Consider the following 22,542-nt stretch of genomic DNA (forward strand, 5'->3'; position numbering starts at 1 on the left):
ACATTTTTAGGAAGCATGTTCCTTCCCATAACACCAGAAGAAAAGGAATGTCCTTACTTGGGAGCATTATGAAGAAAATGAAAACATCCCAGTTCCTTTAAACCCTCATACAAATTAAAGACACCTTGATAATTTTCATTCCAGAGACTTTTAAGGAAATTCACAATCCTTTAGTAATAACTGTTAAACATTTTATAAAAACTTTCAGGCATATAATTAAAAGTTAGAGACATTAATATTTTTCTAATAAAGCATAAATATATAAGGTATCTCAGTGATGAGATTCTTGACAAACTCATTTTAAATCCAATTCATAAGCCTATAAAACTAAGTTTATCAATTGGTAACTACTTCACTAAAAATACAATTATGCTGCATTCCTAACATGGTAAAGATGAAAATTAAGCTATATACCCCCTTCTCTCCTGGCAAAATAAACTGACACACTGATAGAAGGACCTAAAATTCTGTTAGCACATAACCCTTGTAAACATGTTATTAGAGGGACAATTTTGTTCACTGGTATTAGCTATCTTTAAGAGAAATAATTGTCCATTAGTGAAAGAAACATTTTAGCTATTGAAAGGCCAATGCTAGTGAGCTAAGTGACTATCAGTTAATGTTCACATTAACTGTTCTTTATGTGTATTACTTATAAACACATGGTAGAAGAGTAAACATTTTTGAATATTTGAGAGTTAGAAAATCTAATTTGAAATTAGACAATATTTAAAAGACCTAGATTTCTACTATTAAGGAGTTCATCCTAGCTAGACAATTCAAGAATAAACCATGGCGTAACAGCTATGAAACACTTTGGTGTTTTTTTTAGCAATACTGTATTCAATAAAAGTTGAGCTATGACATTAATTTGCAGATACCAGCTGCTAAAAAGCCAGATGTTATTCCACTTTTCCATTTTTGCCTTGTTATCATAATTACAAAAAAAGAGATTTATTTAAATTTCTCAGTGAACTTTCCCTAAAAAACTCCCCAAACCTTTCAGCTCTAGGGTTTGATACAATCAAAGCAAAGATATGGTTAAAAGGGTAAAGGTAAACAAGTGGTTTCCTCTTGGAAATGAAGTTCAAAGGCTTAGAATTTACATAGTCAAATCAGGTTATAATCTTCCCCATGAAGGCAAAAAGCTTAAGCTGCACATTGCCTTACGACTTTTTCCCTTTCAATAACTGCTTTTGACACAAGAAGACGTTAAGAAAATGCCAAAGTCACCTGAATCTTCTACCTCTCAACCTTTACTTTTATATAGGAAATATCACACATCCCACTGCCCCATCCCCAAAACAAAACAAAAACAGCTGAGAACAGAACTAGAGAATGGGCAACATAAAAAATTATCAAAAAGTAAATACAAGTATTCATTAGATATAAACCACCTGGAGAAAAGGAAACCAGTCCTGCTTTTTAATAATTTTATTTTTTTCTAATTTTGTGTTACTTTAATTTCCCATAGCACCTTGGCAATGTTGAAAACAAAAATACAAATACAAGGTTGTACTCATTTTAACATAATATGCATAAGCATATGTCACATCATTTTGGGGGGGTAGGGGGACAGTTTTGACAACAGGAACAAACCTAAGCAATGGACAAAAGAGAAGCCAGATATCTAGTTCTGACTCCCAACTTCGAACATTTAAGAGATGCCACTCAAGGGACACCTGAATCGGGAAAAAAAAGGAGAATCAATGTTGATGTGGATTGCCTCTTTAGATATACTAATCAATGTTTTCTGCTGCAAAACTGAAAATAAAACCATTTCATTTTATACACAGCCCGTTGACATCTGACTTGTACTTTTGGGAACAATTTACTCAACGATTCTCAGCTCTTAAAAATAAAATTTAAATTATTTAATACTAAGATGAATTTTGAAAAAGAATTACTCTCAACTTGGAAACAAATTCTATTTTAACTTCTTAAAATGTCCTCATTCAATTAATGAAAACTGAAATGTCTATTTATCTTCTTGAAATCTCAGACTAGCTAAAGTAACATACACCAAAAAGCACAAAGTTAAATTAACGGCCACCAAATTTTAAGGAAGTATAAAAAACTAGAAAAAAAATCCCATATATTGTAGTTAAGAATTTATAAAATCCTAAAAGGAATATACTGTCCTCATTTGCATTGTGTCTTTTTAAAAAACAAAACGGGTACTTTAAAAACACCATTAATATACATGGCCAACATAAATAACAGAGACTTAACCCCAGTGCTGTTCAACTGTGTCAGAGTAAAACCAATAGACATTCAAGCCAAAAGACTAAATATTAAGGTTGTAACTAATAAAACTATAGGTGTTCAATAGCTTTTAAATACTACTTTCTGCTTCAGATGCTAATACTCCATCATTAAGCCTCCTGCAAAGCCAATCTGGTTATTTAAAAAGAAAAAGGAATGTGAAATAATATTCAAGTTACCTTAATTTTAGGAACCAAAAATAAATTAAAAATCTGCATGTCATTTGATCACATGCAAACTAAGCCCCTAAGATGACAACAATAAACTCATATCACTGGAAGATCTTATCTTCTTCCAAAATCCAGTTGAAAAAAATTTAGATGTGTCATTCCCTTGAATGCCAGTGTCTATATTGCAAAAATGAAATTATTCAGATTAGAGACAGGCTTAGATATCATGAAAACCTTAATTATCAGGCTAGAAAATGGAGACAGGTTTTGCCATATCTCTATGTACCTTCTCAAGGTGGTGAATTTGTGACTCTTATCATTTGTATCTACTTTTACCCTTCAGCAACCCAGGGAAGTGTTAAGTCAAAAAGATGAAGAGAAAAACCTGACATTTAAATTCCTCCTTCTAAAGAACCAAATAAATAGCTGAACTACAACAAACGCCCAACTCTCAAGAGTTACAGAGTAATGCAGGACAAAAAAAAACCTATCAATCTGTTTCACACAACTCATAGGCATCATTTAGATAGAAACCTTAAATCTGATGTAATAAAATAAATGCTAAATACATATTGTGAATATATATTATACATACACACACACCAATTTATTCTTCCCTATACATCCCATCAAAATGGGAACTATTAGCTGTAACGAGGCAAATTAAATTAAAAACACTATATTTAGTAAGAAATTTTAAAATGGTCATGTCTTTAAACTTCTACTTTCAACAACACATTCTGGGGAAAAGCAAGAACATCCTTGCTTTCTTCAAAAAGAATTCTCTTCTTGTGTATCAATTAGAACATTTAGTTTTTATAAGTTGAGTGGACTAACAGTAAGTCACGCACGGATACAAGTAATATAGGCCTACTTCTGTGATACATTGTTAAAAAAAGTACTGTTTCATTTTAGTGCAATAATTAAGTTTATAATCCTTACCAAGTGATTTTGATAAAATGTTTATTCTCTTAAATCCAATGCATTCACAGAGTGTTAACACTTTAAATGTTTATCATTTCCACCAACTGCAGCATTATCTAAGTAAACCAAAATAAGCACTTTTTATCATAGATGTAGTCAGTGATTATTAATACTTTTTTTTAAAGGACCTAAACTTCCCCCAAATTTCAGCACAGGTAGTTTTATTGTATGTTTCATTTAGTAGATGATTTTTAAAAATAGTGTGTAGAAATGAATAATTTCAAACTGCTTAAGTATATATCATGTTATCAATCCACCAAATCAAAAGCAATTGCCAAGCTGAATAAGTTACAAAGAAATAATTCTGGCTTGTACAGAAATGTGCAGTGTTTTCAAAGCTCTGAACAGTTACCTACTAATACAAATCTCCAAAGCTTAACTTAGAGTTGGAAGATAAGTTTCACAGTAAGGTAAATTTTAACCTCCATTTACATTCATTTTAATATATTACTAAGATGTTTACTCTATGTCACAATGGTGCTTTCCAGTGTTCACAATTTACAGTTTCAATTTGTACATATGTAATTCACTAACATAAGGGACAGTTATTATTGTCACAAACTATCCCTAAAAAGAAAACAAAACCCCACCTTACATAGAACTCTGAAAATGGTATGACTTAAAACATTAATGCAACATGGTTCTTAATTTTTAAGCCATTTTCTAAACACCAGCATGTAAACTTGCCTATTTAACATGAACTACAACTTTATTCACTGAGAAATGATGTATTAATTTTAACTATCTTTCTAATCTTAACAAAAATTTCATGACTTGCTGGTTCGGCTTCTGTGAATTCCAAACTGTATTTTTCTTTTTTTGAGAAATGGAAATAAGGAAGGTGATAAATACATTGTAAACAGAAAAAAGTTGTCCCCAATTAAGCCTTTAAAAAAAATTCTTTTTACTTCTATACTATTTAACACTTTAAGAGTCAGTTACAATCTTTCATCTTTAACACTAACACAAATAAATTACTGTCAGGTCAGTCTGACCTACCATTCTGGGATCAAGAGTTCTAAATACAGGAACAGAAGAGTAAAATACTTTAATGTTCAAGTCAGAAATTTAGAACAATTTATATGATTTGACCAGACTGATCAAGGCAGTTAGAAACATACAATTCTGTAGGTGGTTGGTTATTTTGCTTTTGGGGGTGGGTAGTCAAAGAATAGAGAGAGGGTACAAATGAAGTAACAACAACAAAAAAAACCCTATTTCCTATTTTAGGGGGGTGGAAATCACAGGACAGCTTAAATCTCCGAGCTCCATTTGACCTACCCACTCAGATCTAACACAGATTTTCAATTTTTTAAAAAACTTCCATTTTTTTTCTTGAGTATCAAAGTGATTCGTAGTCACATCTCCAAGTACGATTAGAGTTTAACAGCTTGTTGAATGAAATATTAGTAAGGTCAAAGACAGACTAAATTTCAAACTGGAAAAAAAAAAAAACAACTACTCAAGTATTACATTCAGTTTTTAAATCATTTACTAACGTGACAACAGATTTGGCTTCAATCACCCTTGCACACACACACGCCACAACAGGCACCCCAGCCACTGATCTGTTTTGCGACACAAGGCCATATAGGCAGAGATGGCATCTCCAAGCCAAACTTTAAATAGATTAAAAAAAGTAATTTCTAATTTTACAGAAATGCTTCTTCAAAAAATATTTTCTCTCACTCCCTCATATCCTATACTGAAGGATGTGTAATATGTTTTTTTCCCCAAGCTAAATCTGAACCCTCAAAATTGATTCCAGGCAGAAGATCTCTGCAAATTAAAATCAAAAACAAAAATAGAAAAATTATATTTTTATATATGTATACATATATATATATATATATTTATACTGATTGGAATCCTCCAGCATCTTAAAATCACTTTAGAGATGAATTTTGGGATTCTACTGCTCACAACTCCAAAATCCACAATGATTCATGGATGTACTTTCTCTTGTTTCCTTCCTGCCACCCCTTCCCCTCCAAAACAGTTCAATATAGCCATGGCTCAAGTTTAATGGGAAGAGAGAGAAGTTTTTGAATAGTTTTTTTTTTTTGTTTTTTTTTTGTTTTTTTACTTTGGTGATCTGGGTGGCACGTATTGCTCTTTGCCATTACGTCGAGTCACTCCCTGAGGTACAGCCCTATGGCCAAACTGGCGTCTCTGTTCCCTGATTTTTCCAGCTGCTCCCCTGGGAATGGCATTGCCTCGGAAGCCAGAGTAATCCTTACTAGCTCTTGCTTCTGACTTCTCATGTGTTTTCTCAAAGGACTTCTCAGGAGCTCCATTCTCTTCATTTTTGGTAGGAGACACTACATTGGAGCGAAGTTCTCGAAGTGGCTGCACAACTGGAGATGGCTCTTTAGGGGGCTTCTGGCACACTTCAGCATAACTGAGCTTGCGGGGTTCCTTTGAAGTAAAGATAAGAAACAAAAACAATTTGCAGTGCATGTTCTCTAAATAATAAAGTACAAAAAGAACAGCAGTAACCACAAGAAAATCAGTAAGATGTCTTCTAGGAAAAGACAACAGGCACTCTCATACACATTGCTATTAAAGTGTACTGGTACTATCTTTTAAAAGACATTGTTGAATATAATAAAAAGCCTTAGCAATTTTATGTATGGTACAATAATTTCACTTGAGATATTTTTCTGAAGGATGTACAAGTCAGCATTGTTTATAGTGATGCAAAAAACTGGAAACTGAGATACTTAGCAAGGAAGGACAGATTAAATTAATAATGGTACATCCGTATGATGAAATAAAATGGTTCCATTCTCTCTTCTCTGGCTCCAAAGAACCCTGAGAGAGATACCACAAGAATGTCAGCAGAGCAGTTAGAAACCAATAATATATTAATAGAAGACTAACTAGAAATCTTAACTACCGAAAAGGAGGACAATAGGGCTAAAGCAAGTAAAAAGTCTTTAGCACTGGTCCTAGCGTATAGTAGATATTTCATAACTGATAGCTGCTATCCTATTATTATTACTAATAATATTATTAAATGACAAGATAAAACATTCTTAACTTAGAAAAAAGAGCTGTACCAAAAATGCTATATATCACCAAATGAAAGAACTACAGGTAAATTTTGTATTTCTTTTTCCTGCTTTTCAGTATTTCCCTAATTATAAAAATGATTCTGGAAATTGAATAAAAATGGCAGGGGTCCCTCATGGTTCTCATAGATTTGTTAAACACTATACAAAAATAATTTCAAGAGGCTCAAGGCCTCTTTAGCCTAGTCCAAAAAAGATACGTTCATCATAACCTGGGTAAGAAGGCAGCTTCACTTAACCATAATGTGATCGGAAATGAAGCAATCAAAAGAAACAAAATAAATGGTAACTCCTTCATTCTCAACAGGGCTAAAATCTCCCATTTCTTTACAGTGACTCTAAACTCCTTAAGATTTATTTTGATGCAGGCAGCCAGGCCCAATTTGGGCTATTTCCAAATTATTCTGCTCCAGCGAAGAGTTACGTGAAAATAAAATTTCTCATTATTTAACCTATTGTTTTTTTCCTCACATAAACTAAATTCATCAAGTTACCTGCAGGGCCACAGCTACAGCTACATTTATGTTATTATTACATGGTAAAGCAGTATTTGTTCTTGATGGCTTTGCAGTACTTGGGGAAGAAACTGGTATAGTTGTCTGGTTGGGAACATCCTTCTGAACAGTGGAATCCTCTATTAGATCCTTTTCCTGCTGAGTTGTGCTAAGGAAAAAAGAGCTTGACATTAGGCTTAGTATGTAGCACACAGAAACAGCTGAGCAAATGATCAGAAGAAAAAGTAACCGTAATGCAAAAGATCTACACTGAAACGTGTACCTTAATACAGAAAGCTCAGCTGTACATGGAGGATTGGTAGTCATGCTGAGTTGCTGGGCAGAGGTGCAGTCTGTCTGTTCATCCTCTGCAGGCACTGGGCAACTAACTCTCAACTCTTCATTATCCTTAAAGTGAAAACATATTTCAAAATTGCACTTATACAGACACTTCTCCAAAGAAGATATACAAATGGCCACTAAGCAAATACATGAAAAGAAGCGCCACACAATTAGCTATTAGGAAAATGCAAATTAAAACCATAACGAGAAATCACTTTATACTCACTAGGATAGGTATTGTAAGTAAAACAGACTAACAAACGCCAGCGATGACATGGAGACATTAGAATTCTCATACACTGAGGGTAACAATGTAAAATGGTGCAGCCTACTTTGTAAAACAGTCTGGCAGCTCCTCAAAAAGTTAAATATGGTTATTATATTTCCCAGAAATTCCACTCTGTTATAAGCCCAAGAGAAAACATGTCTACACAAAAACACATACAACAAATGTTCATAGGAGCATTATTCATAATAGTCAAAAAGCAGAAACAAGCTAAATATTCATCAAATGGTAAATGGATAAACAAAATGTGGTATATCCATCTGATGGAATATTACCACACAATGAAGGGAATGAAGCACTGATACAACAGTGGATGACCCTTGAAGACATTATGCTAAGTGAAATAAGCCAGTCACAGAAAGACTAATACTGTACGATTCCACTTATACGAGGTACCTAGAGTAGTCAAAGTCATAGAGACAAAGCAGAATGATGGTTGCCAAGGGCTGAGGGAAGGGGAGAACGTGAGTCGCTATTTAATGGGTAAAGCATTTTAGTTTTACAAGATAAAAAGAGTTCTGGAGATTGATTGTACAACAATGTGAATGTACTTAACACTACTGAAATGCACAAACTTTAACATGGTTAAGATGATAAATTTCATGTTATATGTATTTTATCACAATTAAAAAAAGAAAAACAAGGAAGATCCCTAGAAATTGAAATCAACTGATGAAATAAAAATTTCAATAGGCTTAAAAAGTAACATTCAGGAAAACGTAAGAGAAAACATAGGCAAGTACAAAGATAAAAATTAGAAAAGCCAAACAAGAAAATCAGAGGTTCACATACAAGGTCCAACATCACATTAAATGTTCATCCCATAATTGTAGGTTGGAATTACAGTAAGTATACTTTATTATTATTTTTTTAAAATGTGTGTGTATCATACATACATCACCAAATCTGAGAAGCCATCAATTGCATTTATTTATTTATTTTAATTTAATTTTTTTCGGGGGGGGGGGGACCCTAGGTTTATTTATCTCTAAAAAAAATTTTTTTTCAACGGAGGCTCTGGGGATTGAACCTAGGACCTTGTGCATGCTAAGCGTGCACTCTAACACTGAGCTATACCCTCTCCCTGCTAAGAAGCCATCAATTATAAAACACACCATTATTTTACATACTACTAAGAGAAAAGAAAATATTGCTACTAAAACTACAATAGCTTTTAATTGTAAGGCAGCTGGATTTTCAAAGGTGGAAAACATGTGAAAAAAAAAAGTCTACGTCAGAATTGGTAAAATAACTACAAAATTGCCTACTTTAAACAATGGAAGACAGTAACAATACACTGAAAATTCTGAGGGAAAATGTCTTCTAATAAGAGATTTCTATAGAGATAAGCTACTGATTAAGGGCGAGAAAACAAAAAGTATTTTCAGAATGCAGACGTCAAGAAATTTATACTAAAAACCTCTTATTCCAGGAGCTTGGGAAGATGTGACCCACTATTATATGGGAAAGTAAAACAAGAGTAAGAAAAAGAAGGGATCCACCAAAGGAGAGTAAAGAAAATTTCCAGGATGATGGTGAAGTCCCAGAAACACAGCTGAGCAGCAGGCCACTAAAAGTGTAAGAAAGGAGACATAGTATACTGTGAGGCTCAGTTATGAAAAAAGATGCAATATTGTGATGTGGCTTACAAATGATGGCATGCCCTTTTTACTTTCTTAGTGATACTAAAATAATGGGGCATCTTATAATTGATGGCATCATAGATATGATAAAATACAATATACCGGATGAGAAAAGTATATTAGTTTAAGACAGCTGAATCCTTAGCTCCTAGAATGGAAAACTAATAGACAAAGTCTAAAACTGAATAGTCAAGAAGCAGCAGTAAAAACAGGTTAATTAGAAATACAGACATAAATGTTGGGAGAAAAAGCTAGAGTTGAAAGTGGTTGAAGGGGACTACAATTTTTCATTATAAGCCTAGGTATACTATGTACATGTACTATTAAAATAAAAATTAAATTAAATTAGAAAAAAGGTAGGAAATGAAAAAAATTGTGGGGTATGAAGATTTAGCATATAAAGAGGTATATACTCAAAATTACTGTAGGATAATTTTGGGTATCTCAACCTTTTTGACATCAACTCTCCATTTGTTCAAAAGACTGAGTTTACCAAAGCAGCTTAGAATTCATTTACATCATAGGTTAACTATATGCACTTAAGTGTTAACTATATGCACTTAAGTGGAAATGATACTTTCCATTCAGCTTATATTAATTAGTTCTGCCAAGCTAGGCTGAATGATACGAAGACATGCAAAAGTGAAGAAACATTTTATTGACCTTGTGTAGCTTTAACACAAGTCTTTGTATAATATTCAAAGTATGTTGAAAACCCCATGAATAAAAACTATGATAGAAATAAGCATTGAGTGTAAATAAAATTTTAAATAATAACCCTGAAAACAGAGGCCCGTAAGGTAAAAGACTGGATGCTTCAATGTTTACCTTTTCTTTGTAGACACCTTTAACAACGTCAGACATCCTACTCTCCAAAACAAGTTCACCTGGCGTTCTTGATGAACTTCCAGGTAAAGGAGGAAAATTTGAGGCTAATAAGTCAAACTTTGGTGCTGGAGTCTTTGCTTCAGTTGCTGAAGGATGGGGTCTCTAAAAGACACAAATCATAAGACAGGTCACATGTCTATCTCATTCTCTAATCCTGTACCACAGAAGCTGAAAGCAGTAAAAAAACAACAACAAAATTCCACCCTAATGAACAGAACCATCCCCTATAAATCTTGGCTTCTCATCTCAGTTGAGCTAGCTTTCATTACTGTTTATCAATCCTACTTACCTTTAGTCAGCTTCCTCTCCCATTTCTTTTGAAAACTTGGCCACACTCCTTAATCAATCCCCACTATTCTCTACTTTCTAAATTTGCTATACTCTCTTCCATAACAAAAATAAAAAAGGAACACCCTACCCCACCTAAATTTGCCATCATCTTTTTTTCCTTCTATGTAGTCTCATGAGAAAACTACCCTTACTTGAAAATCTCCTCCTCCACCTATCACTCTCTATATCCTCTGACAAGCTTCTCATTTATTTTATCTTCTTTACTTCCTCCCCTCTATACTCATCATACCACTAAAATTGCTTTGACAAGTCACCAATGCCTTCCAGAATGCAAAAACTGACATATTTCCATCCGCCCTCCCCGACCTCGCTTTAGCATTTGGCATGGTAAACATTCTTTCCTGTGGGAGCTCATTCCTTCCTGAGCTTCTGATACCTCTTTCTCTTCATTCTCAGATCTGACAAGCTTGTGCCCTTCTCTCTTTGCCCACTCTTTTGCTGGTTTTTGGTTTCTGTATGATTACTATTCTTCTCGCTTTCCATACTTTTCCTGTGTGGTATCCATTATTCACGGCTTCAACTACTACTTATATGCAAGCAACCCTTAAAATAATCTTTTTCACTTTTTGGTTACTTTTTGGCTGTATAACTCTGAAGATTTACCAAAAATCACTGAGTTGTGCACTTTCAATTATTTTCAGACCAAATGTTTGAAACCCAGATATCCATTTATCTATCAGCCTTCTCCACTCAGGTTTCACTTGGATACTTCAACCAACATAATGAATAATCTCATTTTTCAGCCCAAAGCTATTATGTTCCTTAAGATTCCATTCTTGGTCTTTTTTAAAATCACTCACTCTAAAGAGAGTACCCTGATTGATCTCATTTACTCTTATAACGTTAATTACTATGTGTAAGCTTACAAATCCTAAGTTTTATCTCTAGCAAAGATCTCCCTCCTACACAAGGGCACCTCCACTCTGCCCTTCCTACTAGAAAACACACCTGTTTTCTTTTTCTTCACCCTAATCTTCAGTCCTCAGTTCAGATATTTTCAACATATTAAACAGATCTCAAACCAGCTGTGCCTCTCCTCAACTGTTCAGGGCCGCTTGAGGATTCACAAGGACTGCTACAATGGTATCCTTAAAAAGTTACTGCCTAAAGTCTCAAGGCTGCCCACAGTATAGAAAGCAATAAATGAAAAAAACAACACTGTTCTGAAAGGTTCACAGCTTGCCCTAAGGACTGTTTTTTCTGTTATAATGCAGCATGTTTTCTTTGAAAATTCCTATCTTTTCACTGCTTAAACATGTGACATCTATATACCTATACGTATATTATATGTACACTATATAGTATACTACATATATATGGATACAATTCATTACTTACACATGTAAAGTAATAAGCATTGTATTTCACATTTATGATATAAATGTAAATTCCAGGTACGGTTTTCTTGAGACCTCCATGTCTTCCTACACTATTTTTATTCCTTAACTCCTTTTCCCACAGTTAAGAGATGGCAAACATTCACCATGAACAAACCACAAAAAATAAAATGTGAATAATTTGAAGCTAGTTAAGCTAGGATTCAAATAGGAACATGCCTAGAACTATAAAAAAGGTTTTAAAAAATCTATGTAAGTGGTTTTATAAGACTGGTGAAAATAAGAATCAGCATTAGGTAGAAAACTGCTCCCAAATAACAATCAATAAACAGCATAACATTTTCTAACATCATCCAACAGAGCTCTAAAAGTGAAGTATATACCCTATCAGACTGGCAAAAATTCATATACTCTGTAAGACTATGGACAAACTGTTAAGAGTAAAAATGAGCACAACCCCTACTGAAAGCTATTAGGCAGCAACTTAACTGAATTGGGACTCAGAAACCCCACCTCTAGCGAATCGATTCTCCTTCAGATACTATTGCACACATAGGGAATGGTAACTGAATGAGGATATCACTGCAGTTTGTAACAGCACTATTTGTAAGATTAAAAAATTGAAACTACTTAAATGTCCATTAATAAAGCAGTAGTTAAAATTTTCATAAAATATTTTCATAAACCATGTAAATAGATTAGGCATTCAAGTAATTAATTTTTTTTCAATTGAGCAACCCAGGTCAAATCTCTCTAACTATATGTGTGCATTATGGGTGAAGCGTAGTGGTGATCGGTGGATATTTCAGGGTCAAGCACAGGGTCTATTTATCTTTGTTGAATATTATAATCAATAAAACAAAAACCCGCAAAGGAAAGACAGACCAGAAGTCAAGGCCATAGGAAATCACAAAAGAAAAAAAAAAAAAAAAAAAAAAAAGAACAGATGTAATTCAAAATTAAAAAAAAATACTTACTGGAATCCTGTCATCTTCCCGTCGTCTTCGTCCTCTGAAAAGCGTTCTCCTTTTAACAATGACAAGGAGGGGTGGGGGAGGGGAGGTGGGGGAAGGGACAACTCATAAGTTTCTTCCAATGTATACATTCTATCAAAGAAGTATCTAAACCCTCTAAATCTCCTTTATTATTAAAAGATCAATATATATTCTTCTGAAGGGATCCTAAGCTAATCTACCAAACACTTCACCTTACCACTAAATAAGCTGGGCCCATTTTTATTAGTAGTGCTCCCTTCATATCAGAAGCCTATTAGGGTTCCGTTTTTTTGTTTTCTTCAGGCAGGGGAGGCAATCTAAACTCCATTTCCACAGTTTAGATATTGCCAGAAATTAAAACTATGATATAGGTGGGATCTTATGTTCCTAAGCAAATCTTTCCTTAGTGCACTGTAAAGAACTTCAGAATAACTTTTATAATTCTCTGACTCAAGGCTATATTCTATATGGGCACTCTAAATTTCTTAATAATTATGAAAAACTATTAGCCAATATTATGTGAACAAAATATTTATTTAGTATAACTACATACTAGTAATGAAATTAAAACGAAAAAGTCACTAGATTATGGTCTTCTAATATTCACATTATGATCAAAGAATTTTCATACACCTTATTTCCATATTTATTATCGTATTTCCTTACCTGCCCCTACCATAATCCCCATTCTGTTCCATCTGCAAAGCGGGAGTCTCTTTTGGAAGGTAGCTTTGCTCCTGATGCCCTGTTACTGTAGGGTTATGTCGTTCAGTTGGAAAGTTCCTTGAACCAGATCTGTTCAGTGGTCCATCCCCCAATGACACAGAGCCCTCTGTTGAGTGTTCCGAACCACTTGATGATCTAAAATGAGGCTTCACACTATAAGAAATATAAGATTACATATATGAAAGGATAAATTAAAACAGCCAGAAAAATCTTTCCTCTTCATGGTAGAAACTCTTAATAGGCCAAGTTAAAAAATTGCCTTCTGCTGTATTCTCATTTCCTGTACACTGGGTTAGACACAGAAATGTCATGTTCTAAAAATTTAAAACTTTTAATGTCCCAGATGTATTATTTTTAAAAGGCAAAGAATTTTTACACTAAAAAAAGGCTGTTTGGAGGGATTTGGGAAAGATCTAAAGTTCTTGAAGATAAAGCTACTTCTATGTCAGGATATTCAGGATATAACTAGGATTTTACCTAATTTTTTTAACATGAGCTGTAGTTTTGACACATCTAAATCACCCAGGCTGGAAGTTTATCGAATCTGTCAAGCATTCTCAATGGAGCAACATTATGCCAAAAGGGAGTAAGAACTGGTTCTTTGGGGTGGGGGGGTGAATTAAAAAATCTTTACCTTACTCATTTCATATAGGAAGTACATACATTACATAAATAGATAGACAATAATCTCTAGTATTAAATTTTCATGGGTGGAATAGGGGAAAAAACTGCACAAAGGCTCTTTAGGGGAATGACGAAAATGAGAGTAAGAAATGGTGGAATACATTAAAATTTCAGCTTCTTACTAGGCATCCCTCACCAAACGAAATTAGTTATTCAAAGATCCAACAAAGATGTGGGACAAAAACAACTAGGAAAATATAATGCAACTAGTAAACTGGAATGACTTCATGAATTAAGGTATGGAATCTGGTAAAAAGAAAAAAATTATTTCTAACAAAAGTTGCTTTTATCCTGGATGATGCATTGTAAGAACCCAACTCTAACAATCTGTAAGCAGATGAGGCTAGGGTAGATAAACGAGAGAGGATGCAATTTAACCAACAGTTTAATCTAACGTAAATGCAAGCATCACAAGATCTTGGCTCTACAATAGCTTTAAAAAGGAAGTATTAGATTTATATTTAGCCCCTCGCTTGCAGTTTTAGTCCATCTTCATAGTTACGAATTTATAATATTAACAACATTTTGTCAATTCCTGATTCTTTAAAAAGGGATGTAAAACCTCACAACAATTATGAACACAACAATTAAACATTCATTAAAGTAGCATCTCCAGCTATCCTACTTACTCTTCAGAGAATATAACAAATTAGGTTACTACCATTAAAACTTAAAGATAAAAATCAGGCTATAAAGTTGGGCTAAGTTTCATATGTGATACTTTTCCAGATAATTACTTATATGTTAGAAAACAGATTTTTAACAGCAATGAATATTACAGTATGTCAACTTACACAAAGTGATTTTCAAAATATTTATATTATCCACTAGAACTGAAAATGATTTCATGAGGTAGATATGCTGTTTACATCTCTCTTCAGAACTATCACTCACTGGAACTGTCTCATTGCATCTCAATACACCTAATGGACAAATTATTAGGTTTTAAACAGCCCTCAGATCTCATAATCTTATCCTTCAACGAGAGGGACTTACAATCTCAGTCCAGGCAAAAGAAAAAAGAATGATAAAAGAATTAAGTGATAAAGACAGAAAGGAAGAAGTAAAGTGACAGATAAAATTTAAGAAAGGTAGACAATTGCCCAGACTTCTGAAAGTTAGTCCTATTCTCTCTAAGTAGGTCTACTGATCATCACTGGGCTGCTGGGAAAAAATTGTACATGAATGGTTTTGAATAATAAGCAAAATTATACTAAACCTGTCCTGTATCTTCAAAACCAAAGGTACATCTACTTATAAGCAAGGATGACCCGACTGAAATTCTTGGATTTCTTATTGTAATTTCACCCGTCTCATCAAAAAACCACAGCAGACAAAACTATAAATGACAATAAAGGAACACCGTAAACCCATTTAATGTATTTTTAAGTCAAGCATCTGTAAACACCAATACTTCTTGTTATTATTAAAAATTGCTTTTAGTGTATCTTATAACAAAGATATCTAATTCACCCCTTCAAAGAAATATGAAATCAGTAGACATATTTTTACAAAGCTACAGTTTCTAATCATGTGGTCTCCTTGCCAAAAAGACATCAACTGAGAAAATTCTCATTCTGGCAAGAGAAAAATCACTGAAAAGAAATAATTTAAAAGAACTGAAACAAACAAAACAAACCACCAAGGAGGCTCACAAAATATGCAAAGAAATAATATGAAACTATTAAATAAATCTAAACCACTCACTATATGAGCCCTTTTAAAAATTTGGTTACTCTTACTCTGTCAAAAGCCATATTACATATCAAATTATTGAGATTAACAGTTGACATTTATATAAAGAATAATACTTAGAAGACATATCTTTTATATGACAGCAAAATTTCCAAGGTTCTCAATAATTTATTTAGAACAGTATTTCAAGCGTAGGGCTTTGGAATCAAACTGCATGGGCTGAAATCTTGGCTCTGCAAGCTAGCAGTTACATGCTTGTAGACATGATATTTAATCTTTTATGTCTCAACTTCTTTAAATAGACATAATAACTATCTTTTTTACAGGGTTATGGATACTACCTGTGATTAAAAGCCTTAAAAACAGAGCTTTAGAAATTAAGTGCTCAATAAATGCTGGTTGTTTTCTCTTGTACACTATAGTTCATTTCAAGTCAATTCTTAAAAAATCCTAAATAACTCATATTCTCAGCATTTATTACTCAAATCAGTTAACATTTTTATCCTCCCCCCAAAAAACCCCCACAAAAACCAAAATGCATTCTCCAAAATGTTATCTATTGAATACATTAAACGGCACTTAGACACCAGATTTTACGTTGTTACCATATTTTTAAGTTCTCTGTATTATTTAAAAAAAATATACTGTATACAATTTCAGTCCCAAGTCCTTTTTATATCCATTATCAACTCTGAGGTAAAAGTGTGTTTAATGCCAGATTAAACTGTTCACACAGTTTTTTTGGGGAAAAAAACGTTTGTACTAGGCCTGCAAATGAACATTGCTATTAACACAATAACTCTTTAAGAACTATTGGGAATCGTTTACAATAATTTCCAGCTATCATTTTTATCTTACCGATTTTTTTGGAATGGTCGACTCATATTCACAGCAGCAGCAGCAGCAGCAGCAGCAGCATTTGTTTTATAAGATCCTGGTGAATTAAAGCCATTCACAAAACTACCATTGGGAAAGGGAGCCTAAAAGAAAATTTTAATGTTTAAAAATGATTCATGGTGAAGACAAAATCTGGTGTGAAGGTTGTAAGAAACTTCTGATGAACTGACCTAGCATCAATTTCTTTTATAAACCAAAAACAATTTTAAACATTTGTAATACTTACTCCAAGTTATCACTTGATTTACAGAACAAGAAACCACTGGTTCATTACTTAATAAAGAATATTTCTCTCTGAAAAAGTCTCACAAAACTAAAAGCATTTAAAATTATTCAGGGTTCATCCAGTCTCTTAATTTACCCAGCAACAGCTGAAGAATAAAAGTGATAGGAACCAACAGCTCAACTCTTAGTCATATTCATGATTTGATATGGGGGATTAGATACCCTTACCACTATTTAAAAGCCAGAAAGTAACCAATATCAACACAAAACAAAACATGAACTCTAACTCTAGCTGATTTCTTCGAATTTCAGCTTCAATGGAAAAAAATGAATTATTCTATAAGGATCTCACTTACCAGTGGTGTTTCAAAGTAAGGTGCAGGACTTGGAGACCATGACTGAGGCACAATACTATAGACAGAGTACTGCTGATGAGGATTATATACAGGCTGCATGAAGACTGGTGAGGCATACTGTGCCTGAGTTTGAATGGGCTGACTATACATACTAGAATCCATTAATCGATAACCATTCTTAGCAAAAAATGTATTGATGGCTTTTATCCTTGCCTAGAAGCAAGAAGAACATACTGTAATCACAAAGGATTAAGTGTAATTTTCAGAAATATATTTAATTTAATTTTTAACATATTTTACATGACATTATTTCTGTCTACTGTAGATTCAGTAGAGCAAAAGTAAACGACAGCTATAATTTTAAAAACTTTTACATGGCAAATACAATTAATACAATAAACAAGGTAAAACTATAAGTCAAAATATTAAAATTAACTATAACTTATCACAGTCAAGAGGGATAACATTTCTAATTTATACATTCTAAAAATAGAGATGAAAAAGCCCAACAATCCTATATAAAAATGTGTTAGAGAAATGAACAGAATTCATAGAAGTAAAGCAAATGCCTCTTAAACATATGAAATGATGCTAAACTTTGCTCAAAAAGACATGCAATTAAAATGGAATTAACATTGTTCACTTATAAAATTGGCAGAAGTCCAAAAATTTGACAACATACTCCACTGATAAGGCTGTGGTAAAAGAGGCTCTCTGATACATTGATAATGGGCATTCAAAACAGCATTACTCTTTATCAGGTATGTATTTACTATATTCTCATCAACCCAACTTCTAAGAAACTTTACCAAATATACACTGACCAAAAAAAGGTTTTAAAAAAAGGATGTACATGGCTATTCACTGACACTAACTGTAACAAGGAGGGGAAGAAAACCCTAACTCTCCCCAACACACACACACACACACACACACACACACACACACACACACACGAAACAACCTCACAGTCTATCAATGGTTGAATACACCATGGTACATTCACACAATTATCAGATGTAAAAAGAACTGAGGAACTGCTCTAAGTATTATAATGGAGTGATTTCCAGAATATATATATATTTTTTTAAGAGGCAAAAAGAGTATGTACTACTGTATTATTTAGCTAAATTAGGTGGGGATATAAAGATATACTTGCATACACATATACAGATCTGTGAATATGAATTTAATATACTGTTTAGATATTTTACCTTTAAGTCATGCATATATTGAATAAAAATTCTAAAAATCAATTTATAAAATTTAAAAGCAAAATGAACCTAAATGTGCACTCAATTAGTTAAAACACATACACACACACAGAAATTCTAAGTGACTCTGAACCATAATAAAAATCAACTGTTAAGAATTTTCCTTAGGAATAAACCACAAAGCAAATTACAGTGAAAAAAGAACTCTTTTAACTTGTTTTCAGAATTATATTGCCATTAGGATTGTTATTCTGATACTTTTGTATGTGATTACAGGATACAGCAAATCAGCAATTATATTGGAATCACTGGGATTAAGATTTTTCACACGGAAGGATATGCAGATGTAAACTGAAGAAGTAAAAACTATGTAGCCTGAATTTAAACTGGATGCATAAGCATAAACTCATCATATACTTTGGTTGGAATTGTACAGTCGGTAGCCTTTTCAGGCTGGCTTCTTTCATTTAGTAATATGTCTTTTAAGTTTCTTCCATGTCTGTCATGGCTTGATAGCTCTTTTTTTTTTTTAACTGCACATATATTTTAAAAGTTACATATGTGTACTGTTCATTGTTTTTAAGAACGTTTAGAGCTTTAGCTTTTTAAACTTACGTAGTTACCAAAGGAATGAAGCCAACCACAAAATAAGAATTAATTCAAAAGAAAGCAGGGTTTTGAAGAGATATTTGTACACCCATGTTCATAGCAGTATATTCACAAAAGCAATAACGTGGAAGAAAATCCAACTGTCCATCAACAGATGAATGAATAAATAAAATATGGTATACAAATATCATGGAGTATTATTTAGCCTTAAAAAGGAAGGAAATTCTGCAATATGCTACATGGATGAAGCTTGAAGACATCATGCTAAGTGAAATAAGCCAGTCACAAAGAAAGAAATACTGTGATCCCATTTATATAAGGTAAGTAGAGTAGTCAAAAATCATAAAGACAGAAAGTATAGTGGTGGTTGTTAGGAGCTGGAGGGAGGGGAAACTGAGGAGTTATTGTTTAATAGGTACAGAGTTTCAGTTTTATAAGATGAAAAGAGTTTTGAGAATGGATGATGGTGATGGCTGCATAACAATGTGAATGTATTTAATATCACTACATAGTACACTTAAAAATGGTTAAGATACTCCCAAGCAATGGTTAAGATGGTAAATTTTTTTTGTGTATTTTAATACAATAAATACATAATTAGCAAAATGAATAATGTGAGAAACTCTGTGAGACAAATAATATGGTGATTACAAAGACATACTTCCAATAGTAAAAATAAAGAGGTAGAGGACAAAAATCACACATTTAAAAAAAGAGAAAGGAGAAAGAAAAAATATGAATTGGGAAAATGTGAACAGTGACTGCTGTTCAAGAAATTACTGTTCTTTTTCAAAAAGTGTGGTAATACTGTGCCTATGTTTTTTCTTTTTTAAATTCCTGTTAGAGCTACCAAAATTAACTTACAGATGAAATTAAGTTTCAAATTTGCTTCAAAATACCTGGACAAGTGGGGAAATGGGTGGGATTACAGATGAAATTAATAGCTATGCTCTACTAATTATTAAAACTGTATAACGGGTTCACAGTGATTCATTACTATGCTATTTTCTCTACTTTTATGTATGTTTGAAATTTCCTGTCCTGTTAAATTAATTTTTAACCTCATCAAAGAGCAAGCAGTAAGAAAATCATGTTAATATGCTTAAGGAGTGTTTACATTTGATACAATATACTTTACGGATTTGGGAAAGGAATTACAAAGGGACTCTGTATTGGATAGGGCAGGATACACTACTGCAACAAATATACAAATAATTTTTAAAGCCCAAATACAAAAAAGTTATATTTCTCTTAATGCATTTAACAAAAGATGTGTAAGACGTGTACACTAGAAACTACAAAGCAATGCTGAGAGAAACCAAAAGTCGAAATAAATTGAGATGCCATGTTAGAAGACTCATTAAGGTGGCAATTCTCCCACACTGACCTATAGTCAATGCAATCCCAATCAATCATGACCTAGGAGAGAGTGATTTTTTAGATAAGACAAAAATAATGAACTCTAAAAGAGAAAGGAGATAAAATGACTTCAAAATTAAAAATGTCTGCTCTTCAAAATACAGTTAAGAAAATGAGAAGCAGTTCACAAACTAGGGGAAATATATTTGCAATACATGTATCTAACAAAAAGCTTGTAACCAGTATACATAAAGAACTCTTACGATTCAATAATAAGACTAACAACCAAATTGTTAAAGACGGAGAAAGATTTAAAAAGACATCACTAAAAAACCAAAAATGTACAGGAAAGAACCAAGATGTCTAAGAACAAGTGACTAGTCAAATCAAATTGCAGTACAGGCATACCGAGTTTTATTGTACTTTGCTTTATTGTGCTTCACAGATACTGTTTTTGGTTTTGTTTTTTTTTTTTTTAATTGAGGGTCTGTGACAACTGTGTTGAGCAAGTCAATTGGTGCCATATTTCCTGCAGCATTTGCTCACTTTTTTGGTATAGCCGATTTATAATATATATTAGTTTCAAGTGTATAGAACACTGATTCAGTATTTTTATATCAACAGTATTTGCTAACTTTGTGTCTCTGTATCACATACTGGTAATTCTCATATTTCAAACTTTTACAGTATTATTATATTTGTTATGATCTTTGATATTATTATTGCAATTGTTTTTGGGTGCCATAAACCATGCCCACATAAGGCAACAAGCTTAATCAATAAATGTATGCTTTCTGACTACTCCACTAACAGGCAGTTTGCCCATTTCTCTCCCTCTCCCTGGGTTTCCCCTATTACCTGAGACACAGTAATATTGAAATTAGGCCAATTAATAACCCTAAAATGGTCAAAAATGATTAAGCTTAGTGCAGAAGGCATGCCAAAAGCTAAGACAGGCTGAAAGCTATGTCTCACGCACTAAACAGTTAAGCCTAATTGTGAATGCAAAGGAAAGTTCTTAAACGATAATTTAAAGTGTTACTCCAGTGAACACACAAATGATAAGAAAGCCAAACAGCCTTACTGCTAATACTGAGAGAGTTTCAGTGGTCTGGACAGAAGATCAAATCAAGCCACAACATTCCCGTAAGCAAAAGCTTATTCCAGAGCAAGGGCCTAATTCTCTTCAATTTTAGGAAGTTGAGAGAGGTGAAAAAGCTGCAGAAGAAAAGTTTGAAGCTAGCAGAGATTGGCTCATGTAGTTTTAAGGAAAGTCGTCGTCTCCGTTAACATCAAAGTGCAAGGTAGAGCAGCAAGTGCTGATGTAGAAGCTGCAGCAAATTATTCAAAAGATCTAGGTAAAATAAGCAATGAAGGTGGCTAAACAACAGATTTTCAATGGAGACAAAACAGTCTTATTTATATTGGAAGAAGATGCTACTTAGGACTAAAGTTAATGCCTGGCTTCAAGGTTTCAAAGCTTCCAAGGACAGGCTGACTCTTCTAAGGGGCTAATGCAGCTGGTGACTGAGTAGAAGCCAGTGCTCATTTACCATTCCAAAAATCCTTTGGTCCTTCAGAATTATACTAAATCTACGGTACCTGTGTTCTATCAATGAAATAACAAAGCTTAGGTGACAGCACACTTGTTGACAATACAATTTACTAAATATTGTAGGCCTACTGTCAAGATCTACTGCTCAGAAAAAAAGATTCCTTTCAAAACACTACTGCTCTTTGGCAATATACCCGGTCACCCAAGCACTCTGATGAACATGTAAAGTGATTCATGTTGTTTTCATGCCTGTTAACATAATATCCACTCTATAGAACATGGATCAAGGAGTAATTTCAGCTTTCAAGTCATATTATTTAAAAAACACATTTTGTAAGGCTACAGAATAGCTGTCATATATAATGATTCCTCTGATGGATCTAGGCAGTTAAT

At 33.3% G+C, this 22,542-nt stretch overlaps 1 protein-coding gene across 5 annotated transcripts in view; it reads right to left on the minus strand.

The window, feature by feature from the left end:
• Window positions 1-1,419: 1,419 nt before the first annotated feature.
• LARP4 (La ribonucleoprotein 4) overlaps window positions 1,420-22,542 on the minus strand; it is a 61,606-nt gene continuing 40,483 nt past the window's right edge. For 4 of the 5 annotated variants that reach the window (XM_010964277.3, XM_010964278.3, XM_045523505.2 and 1 more), the window contains 8 exons: window positions 17,413-17,625; window positions 16,793-16,914; window positions 13,496-13,708; window positions 12,812-12,860; window positions 10,087-10,248; window positions 7,271-7,395; window positions 6,988-7,156; window positions 1,420-5,837 (listed from right to left, as the gene is read on the minus strand). In XM_010964277.3, the coding sequence (XP_010962579.2) occupies window positions 5,502-5,837; window positions 6,988-7,156; window positions 7,271-7,395; window positions 10,087-10,248; window positions 12,812-12,860; window positions 13,496-13,708; window positions 16,793-16,914; window positions 17,413-17,625 (1,389 nt within the window). In that variant the 3' untranslated portion in view covers window positions 1,420-5,501. The remainder of the gene's footprint in view (window positions 5,838-6,987; window positions 7,157-7,270; window positions 7,396-10,086; window positions 10,249-12,811; window positions 12,861-13,495; window positions 13,709-16,792; window positions 16,915-17,412; window positions 17,626-22,542) is intronic. The other variant, XM_074374887.1, reaches the window with a different exon arrangement.

Source organism: Camelus bactrianus, chromosome 12, assembly GCF_048773025.1.
Source record: "Camelus bactrianus isolate YW-2024 breed Bactrian camel chromosome 12, ASM4877302v1, whole genome shotgun sequence".
Taxonomy (NCBI): domain Eukaryota; kingdom Metazoa; phylum Chordata; class Mammalia; order Artiodactyla; family Camelidae; genus Camelus; species Camelus bactrianus.